General features: G+C 32.9%; 1 protein-coding gene across 1 annotated transcript; it reads right to left on the minus strand.

Moving 5' to 3' along the window:
- Positions 1-4106: 4106 nt before the first annotated feature.
- LOC139491940 (tripartite motif-containing protein 2-like) lies at positions 4107-6017 on the minus strand. The gene has a single exon (XM_071279885.1). It carries the CDS (start codon positions 6005-6007, stop codon positions 4148-4150), a length of 1860 nt encoding a protein of 619 aa, XP_071135986.1. The 5' UTR covers positions 6008-6017; the 3' UTR covers positions 4107-4147.
- Between the last annotated feature and the right edge of the window lie 5696 nt (positions 6018-11713).

An 11713-nucleotide genomic window follows, 5' to 3' on the forward strand; every position in this document is an offset into this window, starting at 1 on the left:
TTGAGAAAAATGCTAAATTTTAATAAATTGCAATGTTTTTTCACAAAATAGTTTTGTCGTGTGGATTGCGGTATAGAAAGCGGACTCTATGAGCATTTTTGTTTATTTTTTTCAGTTCGAGATTTACTGAAAATGATCATTTTTGTGTTACGCTTACTGAAACAGTTTAGAGGGTCAACTTTTTAATGGTTTACAAAGGAACCCATAAGAAACAAAATTGAAAAATCTCAACTGTTTTCATCATTTTCGTCTTTGTTTACATTTTTTCATTGATCACCAGCACCCGTCACGACCGAATCACCAGCACAGAACGTTTTCTCTCAGGACAACCATACCCACCGTGTATATGATCCTCTTGCAACACTAAACTGTTGGATGAAACAGGAATCTATTCTTGTTATACCTTTGTAAACAATATGACTTATGAAAATAATTAAAATCTATCTGATATTGAAAATATTGATTTTATAAAAGGAAAATATAAAATGAATAAACGCATGAAAGAGATTATGCAAGAAAATAAAAAAAAAGTTGTTCTTTAAAAAAAAAAATTCTTTAACAGACAATAATTAATTATTTATCTATATAGTAAATTTAAAAAGAAATATGAAACTGAGCCTTATTTACTTAAAGAAAATTACAGGTACTTCTGAAGAGTCATAAATATTCTTAATTCATGCACTCGCGTATCTATACATACAATTGAGGATTGAGTGTTTCGTTACAATTGAGGACTGAGTGTTTTGCTAGTTAGCCTACCACGATGACAATTTATAAAAACTTGATTTATAGTATTAAAGTAATCTTCATAAAAAAAATCAATTCATTAATCCTTAAACAATTATAAGCTATACAAGTTTTCACGGCGTTGTGAGTTTTTCACTTTAATATATATAGTCTTGTTACAGTGGTTTTGATTGATCACCAGAGTTGGACTTGGTAAAAGCTAACTAACCGATCTCTCTCAACCCGATTGGACTTAAATTTCCTTAAACCTGGGACTTTATATCTTGTTATTAGCATAACAGTCCTAATATAGCCTAAACTATTATATCTGTTTTACGAGCAATTTTTGTAAAAAGACATGGACTTGTGCAAAAGAAGTTTGAATAGTATAATGACATCATGTCATGATAAAACAGAAGAAATAATAAATGTTACATGTTCCCGCTTGAAGAAATATTTTGCATTATTTGTTTTTACCAAGATTTTTAAATGAAAGAAAAGACAACATACCAAGAATGATAACTCTGTTTTGGAATATAGACAACTAGGAACATCACTGTCGCAAGGCAGAGATTGGACCGAAATTAAGGCTACAAAAAAGTGTGTTCTTCAATCAGGACTAGGGATGGTGTACCGGGTGTACAATTATTGCCCAACCCATGGTTAAATGAAAACAAATCTACGGCTGCCATTAATTATTTCTTAAAAAATGAAAGGAAACACGTGAACAGAGTAAATCTGATAATTTTAAGAAATCTTGATCAAAACCCTTTAATATTTGGCATATAAATCAATTGTATCTGATTTTATGCCCTTTATGGGCCCTGTAATTTAGGAAATAAAATTATTCTATTCTATTCTAATCTATTTGGCATATATATATATTTTTTTAAATCACAAACTAATATTATGGTATGATGAATGCATATAGTTTACTTAATATTAAGTTTCACGCTGATGTGCCATTGTGACCATATCTTCACGATAAACTACCTCAAATAAAAATTCACTATGAAAGTAGAATGACAAAAGGATTTTTTTTTCATTAAAAGATAAACAAATATGATATGATAACAAGATTTTTATACGACCGTTTCAAAGTGTTATAGCTTGTATAAATGGAACGTACATGTACACGTACTGCCGGGACAGTATGAACAGTATGGACGATATGAAAAATCTGCTTGTATTATGAAATTAATGCAGTGTGGAGTAAATATTTAAAAATGTTGTAAGTATCTCTTGTACATCCTTTGAATTTAAAGCAACTATATTATATTATTTTTTCAGGCAGGGTGAAATGCATTCAATTTTATATCCCAGCAACTTATTTCCTAAGTACGGAACCTTATCAGTGATTTTTCTCATGCCACATTGGCAGATCCAGGGAGTTCGGGGAGTTAAAAAACCGCTTCCACATTTTTTGTGTTTTATCGTTGTGTTGTGTTGTGTTGTGTTGTGTTGTGTTTTTTTTTTTTTTATTATTTGAACGTTTCATGGTGTTCCAGGAATTGAAACCCCAAACCTGTTTTTCAAGATGGCTAGATCCCTGCCTGTGCCTTATCTGTATGTTTCTGTTATTTTGAGAATTTGTTTTGTTGGTTGCAGATCATAATTGCCAGAATTAAAACTGTCCATGCATGATTTACAGCCTGATATATTGAAGATAATATACAACTGTCTATCGGTGACTATGTGTTGATCGTTTTTTGTCTCTTTTGCGTATACCCCATGTCTCCTATCATTTAGCATTCTGAAGAAAACAAAATACGATTACGAAGACCGAATTATTCCAACAATGCTAAATTGACCAATCTCTGTGCTCAAAATATACAGTTAAACAGTCACAAAACTATTGAACATTAATGAAAGGTCTACTCAAATGGGACTAATAGCTTTAAATTTTTCAAACCAAATACAAAATATCAGTTACACATCCGCAAGTAGGATTAATAAAGATTAAGAAAACTGTAATGTTAAAAATATATAAGTTCGATGTCAGTGAACTATATTAACATTACATACAACGAACACCAAGTGAAAGAGTGGAGCAAGAAAAAAGAGGATCACTTTTATAGAGCATATGTTTGTGAAAAAAAAATTCTCAATTACACAGGAAAAGTGTCGTTTTATTCTTTATATGACTCTTCCTTGACCTTTCCATTTCAATCTAATATTTGTAAAGGAAATATTGGAAACTCGGTTTTATTTACAAATATAAATTTAAAAATTATAAATTATCATGGTTCTGTAAAGGTTCAGTGGTCTTTTTCGTGTTTTTCACAAATGTATCAGACAGCTGTCTGCATTCATTATCCAGGCCAAAGCCAAAGTCCGATCGTCTCAGATCATGAATCTGAAACTGTAATGCTTTTTTTGTTATTTAATGTTTACTTATTCAGGGTTATATCTAGTCAATATACCAGCTTTGATAAGTGTTTGGTATTACTTTAAATTTTCACTTCTTTGAACTGTATTTCTAACAACAAAATTATTTTCGTTTACCTGTGTTTAATATCATTGCAAATGGCGAATTTTGTTTAAGTTTATTGTTGTTTTTTTCTGATATTTTTTTAACATTTTACAGCGGTATATAATATTATTTAATTATTCATCCCTTATTTTGTTCATTTTGTATTTAAATTGTATCAAAGTTAAAATTTATTCGTTCAGTGTATGTCCATTGTGTTAATATGTCTTTTGATTGAGTTGAGCCATTTCAATTGATATTCTATAGTGTGTCTGTCTATGCTGTTACACTATTATTTCAGATAAGGTCGAAGGTTTGGTACCATTAAAACGTTTAAAGTAGTTGTCGTTTTTTGATATGGTTCATAAGTGTTTCTCGTTTTTTATATAGATTAGACCGTTGGTTTTCCTGTTTGAATGGTTTTACAATATATAGTATTTGTGGGGCCCTTTATAGCTTGTTGTATGGTGTGAGCAAAGGCTCCGTCTTGGGGGTCGTACTTTGACCTATAATAGTTTACTTTTTTAATTGTGACTTGGATCAAGAGGTGTCGTTGCCCTCATACCACATCTTCTTATACCTACAAACTCCCATTACAACAATAATCATGATAATGCACAAATCTATCCTGAATGTAATGTATGCTCAGCCCAACCTTTAAGTCACAAACTCTCAAAAAGTTCGTAGTTGGCATCAAAAATTTGCCACTTGACGTTAAGCAAGCAACAATCAACAGATAAAGAGCTTAATTTTGGAGAAATGAAAAATGGGGAAAAAAATCAAAATTTTCAACTATTTGCATGTATTGCAACTTTACATACATATGGACCTATTTAATTCATATTGATAACTCTAGAAAGAGGCTCAAAACAAACTTTGATGACTGACACAATAAAGGAAAACACCTGAATATAATTTTAATAAACACGTGCAAAATTCACAGTGCAATCTTTATATCAATATTTCATATATGCTTATTCTGTTTCGTTTATCACAGACCCACAAGATATTGTCTGTACATGCTACACAGGAGGGGCTTTCCAAAGTTTCATCAAGAATAATCTCAGCAGAACGTCCGTCTTCACTAATGGTGAAAATACAGTTATTCAATGAATCAGCAACTATCGCTACATTAAAAGCTTTACAGAAACAAATGCTGTTCGGCCTCGATTTTTGAGATATTAATGTTGAAGTTTTACAAACATCAAACTTGAATTGCAGTTTCCCGTCATTGTTAAAAGCAATAACTTGTCCGCTACCGGGATCTGCTACCCAGATTTTATTATCCCTGCCGCTTGCTACAGAAATTGGTGATGTCAGGTGACCTTCTTCAAAACTACAAATCTGTATTTTCTTATCAAAATTAATTCGCGACAATTTGTTTTCAATGTCTAATATAATGAAATCTCCATTTGAAAGAGTTTCCATGGAGACTGGTCTCTTACAGGGGTAAATATTTTCCGTTTTATTCTCCTCGTCAGGTTTTAGATACACAGACAACCCACCTTCTATATGCTTTAGACGATCTTCATAGAAATAAATACGTCCATGCTTGTCAATTAGTAGGTCCATTTGAGGTGGCAGAAAATAGCTTTCTTTTACAATCCCTGATGAATAGTAAGCAAGAACATTTTTTACTCGAGAACCTTGATTCCACGCATCAGAACGAAATGTAATAAGCGCTTCGTCTTTATTCCTCAGACGAATTGCTGAAACCGACTTGTTCATTATGTTTATGAGAAACGCGTTCTTCAACTTTACTTTTGGCTCCAGTTGAAGACTAATTTGTTTTTCCATTATTTGACCAAGTTTTATAATAGATCTGTCAGCACTATACGTTGGCATATGTATTACTAGCTTAGAGGTGGACATACATATGTCTGTTCCTTTAGACATCTGCTTTTTGTACATAACAATATCTGAATCAGTACCACTACTTACAACTGAATCAATATATCTTTTCTTGATAGTCATTTTACTTATCAATGCGTCTAATTCAATCTTCTTTTCATTGATCACGCTAACCTGCTCGTCTTTTAGCTGGTTTATTTCAGATCGTATCTTAGCACATCCCTCTTTAACCTCTCTACAAAGTTGTTCCTCGGCATCATTCAAACTTTGTTGCACAACTAAAACATGTTTGTCAAGTTCGTTTTTTAAGTTCAAAATACTATGAACCTTATTACTAATATAACCGACTTCAAGGTCAATACCATTGCTGTACGAACTTATCCAGTCAGAAGCATTTTGAACTCGATTTTGAAGGTCTTCGAACTTGTGTCCATCATGTGATGTTATCTTACAATCCCTACAAACAGGTTCCTCACATTGTATGCAGTGGAAACGTAAAATTTCTTCTTTATGTATTGTACAAAAACTGTTTTTCGTGATTTTGAAAGTAGGGTTTTCATTTAGGGTTTCCGACTTGGTATATTCAATAACTTTATGATCTTTACAAGTTTTAATTTTTCGGTGAACAGATGAACAATTCTCGCATAAAAATTGATCACAGTCTATACATTTTACTGTGATATTCTCATCACTTTCACACAAATCGCATTTGGTTATCTTGTTGTTGAATGTAACGCGTGTTTGTATGTAAATGTTAGATGGAAATTCCGTTGACTTAATCGTTGAGCGACAAAGAGGGCAATTGATAAATTTGAATTTACCTTTTTCTTCCCCTTTATTGACTAATTGTTCTATGCAAGTTTTGCAGAATGTATGATAACATGGTAAAAGCCTTGGATCACTGTAAATCTCGAGACACAGTGCACAAATCAGTTCATCCTCTACGCTGCTAGTTGCCATTTTATTTCTACTTTCGGTTCCATAGTATTACATAATTTGTTGAATAACAGGTGAATCTAGACCAAAGTTCGATAACTTTATTTGTAAAAAAAATACTCAACGATTTTTATTCAATGTCTTTGAAATATACGAGGACGTATTTTTAATTGTCTTACGTTTCAGGGGAGGACCAGGTGTCGGAAATAACAGGAAGGGGGAGGGGGCAATAGCAATAGAGCGAATTGGTAGTAGTGAGCCGACATTTTTGACATTTTTGGACTATTTTTAGCAACAAATATTTTTTTTTTATTATTTAATAGGCAAGGCAAAAGACATTTGGGACAGGGACCACATCAAGTATTTTCTATGTTTTTTTTTTTTATAAAAACAAATATGAAAGCCAGCAACCAACAACAACCACTCAATTACCGTGGCTGATGCACCTAACTTGTGACAGGCAAACACAGATTGTGGAACGGGATTTAATTATCATGTTTGCGAGCGCTCAACCATCTCCTACCCTGGAACAGTCGTGTAACAGCGAAACGTCAGATAAAACTGCTGATATTTTTTTCTGTTTAAATTAACCTTCTATCTACTTCAGTGGCAATATCATAAAAATGGGTAAACATCCAATTTCAAGGGCAATAACTCATAACAAAGAGCCGTCTGGTGATTTATTCATTTATCAAACTATTACTTTTGCCGTTACAGTGTCCTTTTTTTTTTATAGTTTGAAAGCCATAACCAACCGAAATCGGAAAAGATAGTAAACATTCGTCAGTATAAGGGCAATAACTACATGAAGGTGTCGTCTTACATTTTTTTGTCAAAATTGACATTTTCAAACTAAACGAAAAATTAAGAAAGTTGGTCCTGTTTTTCTTCATTAAAAAAATGACCAGCAGCGTAGATACAAGTAGCTTGTCTTAGTGAGGGAATGGATGAATCCTACTTTGTAAAAAAAAACTCTTTTAAATAAATAAAAAATCTATAAAGAAAAGAGTTCCAAGTGGTGAAGTTGAATTAATTCCTTCATAAATTCAGTTTACCACATGTTGGTGACCGGTAAGCACATTCATTTCAAAGATGATCGCAGATATGTTCCGAATGTCGTAAAAACAATCCCGTTCCCTTGCCCTCGAATGTGACTTACCGATTTAGGCTTATTACCGCGTTTGTACTAACACGAGTACCACGACGGGCGCCGCATGTGAAGCAGGATCTGCTTACACTACTTAAGCACCTAATATTACCCACAGTTTTTGGTGGGGTTCGTGTTGTTTGGTCTTTATTTTTTCTATGTTGTGGTGGTGTACTATTATTGTTTGTCTGTTGTTTATTTTTAGCCATGACTTTTTCAGTCTATTCAAATGTCCCTTTGGTATCTTTAGCATCTTCTTTCAGCATTTCTGCTCCTATCAGATGTTTTCTATCTAAGATAATGAGCATTAGTCACTACTTTCATCCCTATGTTACATAACAATTTATTTTAAAATATCAGGTTTTCTGCCATTTGTATAACAATCAGTACATTCAACAGAAGTCCAAATAATTCGCTGCTGACATCAGACAGTACAGTTTTTTTTATTTTTGTTACTGATGATACGCTATAGTAATATGGTCATCCCACAGACTTGAGTCATACGACAGATAAACCCTAGCTTAATGGGGTACTGTTGGTGTAAGATTTATCCATTGAAATGTTTTTTTCGTTTTTGTCTAGCCTTCGACCTTAATTTGTCGAAAAAAATGAGACATAGCGATCCTACATTCTGTCGTCGGCGTCGTCGTCGTCGGCGGAGGCGTCCACGTCCACAAATATTAACTCTGTGGTTAAAGTTTTTGAAATTTTAATAACTTTCTTAAAGTAGCCTGAAGTTCTTCCAAACTTGGACAGAAGCTTGTTTGATCATAAGATAGTATTCAGAATTAAGTAAATTTGGTAAAAAAATCAAGTTTTTCTGCTGGGAAACATTACATTCACTCTGTGGTTAAAGGTATTAAAATTCTAATAACTTTCTTAAAACATCCATTCCCTCCCTAAGACAAGCTACTTGTATCTACGCTGATTGTCATTTTTTTAATGAAGAAAAACAGGACCAACTTTCTCAATTTTTCGTTTAGTTTGAAAATGTCAATTTTGACAAAAAATGTAAGACGACACCTTCATGGAAGTATTGCCCTTATACTAACGAATGTTTACTATCTTTTCCGATTTCGGTTGGTTATGGCTTTCAAACTATAAAAGAAAAAAAGGACACTGTAAACCTTGTGTTTAAATTTCACAGATTTCTATTAACTTATACTAAAGCTATTGTGCTATATGTTTTTTTGGCCCTTTTTTGGCCCCTAATTCCTAAAATGTTGGGACCAAAACTCCCAAAATCAATCCCAACCTTCCTTTAGTGGTCATAAACCGTGTGTCAAAATTTCAGAGATTTCTATTCACTTATACTAAAGTTATAGTGCGAAAACCAACGGACGCCGACGACGGACGACGACGAAGCCAACGTGATACCAATATACGACCAGTCGTATAAAAATCTGGACTTAAAACAAGGCGTATAGGTACAGTTTTCAATTTGTTAGCGGGTATGACGTAAAACAGCGAATAAAAGAATTCAACTTTATTTACAATGCTGTTGATTAAAAAGTACTCCATTCCAGGACCTTTCGTTTTCCAAATAATTAATATTACCAATAATTAATTGATAAGTTCCAGGTCGACGGGTTCAAACAGAAAGATTTAGAAAGCAGAGAAAACTGTGTATCTTATAATCGGCACAACTTTAAATTTATCAGATGACAATACCAATACTAAAATAATGCTTACGCATAGTTATATACTTTGAGTCAGTCACGGACCCGCGATATCACGGGTGTGTTCTAGTATCAATAAAAATTGATACAAAATTATAACTTTACTGCTTACATTCACCAGAATGTATTGATTCTTGGTTTTTTTTTAAGTCTTTAGAGTATAACAAACAACTCTAAATGTGTTTTCATATCTTTTATCAAGCTATAATCTATAGCTAGGTTTCGTAATTCATTAGTTGACCATTTATTGAATTTTTCAACATGGCAAGGTGAAGAATCTCGAATTTAATAAAAAAAAATAATTAAGCATTTATTCTTCTTTTTGTGGTTTAAAGTTTCGTAAGACAAGTAAGATGCTGAAAGAATATAATAAACAGATATAAACAATACCAAATGTTCACATTATTTTTTCAAAATGGTCACAAAGCTTCAATTAAATTTGCAATTTCTTTAATGAAAAATGCACACAAAAAAATAAAACTACCCATGACACTTGAGTCTTCGGTTTTGTACATTTCATGAGAAGAAGATTATATAATTTAGTCAAATACAAACTTATAACCCCATCAAAGAATCGTACTTTACATTAATTTCAAGAAAATCAACCAAAAACTGACCAAAAAAGGACTCATTTTTGCGGAGTTATCTCCCTTTCCAATGTTAATTTCCATGCTGATCTTGAGTTTTCCTCAAGTTAGATTTTATGGGACTTTTTTCTGTGTATATAAAGGGCATAATGCTATAGATTAGAACTAAAACATTTTCTGTTGCAATTAGTTTGAGGTTAAATCTTAGTTTGACTGGACTATAAGCTAGTATCCAGAAGTAAATTTTGTAAAAAAAAATCCATTCTTTCCGCATTTTACTTATAAATGGACTTAGTTTTTTTCTGCCAGGAAACATTACATTAACTCTGCATTTAAAGTTTTTAAAATTTTAATAAATTTCTTAAACTATACTGGATTGGTACCAAATTTGGACAGAAGCTTGTTTATGATCATACGAAAGTATCCAAACGTACATGTAAATTATGTTAAAAAAAATCTCGTATTTTACCTGGATTTTTTACCATACTTGGACCACAGGGGTTCGTTACAATTGCCGGGTTTACTGTCCATACGAACCGCTAAAACAACAATAATTTGAAGCATCGTCGCAAATGAGCCTCCTCCCTTGTGTTTTTTAGGGGTTCGTATGGATAGTAAACCCGGTAATTGTAACAAACCCCTGTGTACAGTCTGCAGTTATCTATTTGATTCATAAAGTATCCTCAATTTTTACCAAACTCGGGAAGAAGCTTGCCTACTCACAATCTAAAAATAGTATCGATCGGAATATCTTATTAATTTTTTTCCTCATTTTTGTTGAGCCTGCGATTATCAGCAAAAGTAGACGAGACACTGGGTTCTGCGGAACCCTTACGATTTTTTTTTGTTATCTCATGCACATTCAGGAACCATTTTGCAACAAATCTTTGATGGGTTGCATTTGATCTATTGCAAGGGAAATAATTTCCTATCAACCCACAATGCAGAACATGCCTCTGACCTTTGTAAGTCTTGTTTTATTTTTAATTTTAGTTTCTTGTGTACAATTTTGAGTTTAGTATGTCGTTCATTATCACTGAACTAGTATAATATTTGTTTAGGTGCCAGCTGAAGGACGCCTCCGTGTGCGTGAATTTCTCGCTACCGCGATTAAAGACCTGTTGGTGACCGACTGCTGTTGTCTGTTCTATGGTTTGGGCTGTTGTCTTTGACACATTCCCCATTTCCATTCTCAATTGTACAGTTGTATGTGTTATAATATTTATAAGTAATTTTCTCTTGTACTGAATTTACAAGAAATATTGGTCACTGGACGTAAACCAAAACAGTAACTTTATATCATATGCTGTACTAAACAAGCTTAAACATGTACCTTAACCATAACAGCGATAGTTTCTTTGAAATTTTTTCTTTCCAAATGAACATTATGGACTGGTGCAGTTACATTATAATGTCACATCTGCTGAACATTTTATAACCTTAATCTACAGTGGGAAAAACAGATGGATGTACACATGAACAGATTCAAACACAATATATAGTGTTTTGCTTGTGCGAGATTGCTCTGATGTCTGGCAGTCTTTTTAAGAGATGTACTAGGGCAGAGGAGTTCATGCAATAGTTTGTCAGACGTCGGTCATCTCGGATTAATATAATGAGATTCTGCTATGCTACTCAGGAATGTTAGCTATCATATATGTGTCACACATTTCTCATTTTCAGGATATGTCATTTCAGTCATTTTGAGTAAAAAAAATAGGACAGAACTGGCAAATACAATTGTTTCTTGTTAAAACCTATGTCACTAGGCTGGCCCTCTCCTTTGCATCATACGGGTATCTCAGATACCTTTGTTGTCAAGCATCTGTCAGAGCCAAACAGATAAAGGACAGAGAACCAGTCTATTATGTCACTAAATGGTGGTTGGAGTCTGTACGGTGATCCAATGCCGTTATTTTTAGCATCATATGGTCTCTTGTAGAGAGTTGTCTCATTGACAATCATACATCTTTTTTTTTTATCTTGGAGATTATCTATATGAAAAAATATTTTCCATTTCAAGTAATCATAATACTGAAAAGTGTATTACTTTTTTTATGATACCAGCATGTTTTATGATGTTCTCTGTACTTAAAGGGTATTCTTATAAATCTTGTTCTTTGTAAACCTCTGCTCTGTTTTGCAGAAAAAAACTGCATTTTGTTTCAAGAAAAGATCAAATAAAGGCAATGTACTTTTCTTTTGATAGATACCTGTTGCAAGCTGATGTCCAATGACCAATTGAAAATAATTGAAGAATGTGTCCATGGCCACAGATGGTATTGCTTTTATATTACATCTCTTATATTATGTGATA

Source organism: Mytilus edulis, chromosome 10 (assembly GCF_963676685.1).
Source record: "Mytilus edulis chromosome 10, xbMytEdul2.2, whole genome shotgun sequence".
NCBI lineage: Eukaryota > Metazoa > Mollusca > Bivalvia > Mytilida > Mytilidae > Mytilus > Mytilus edulis.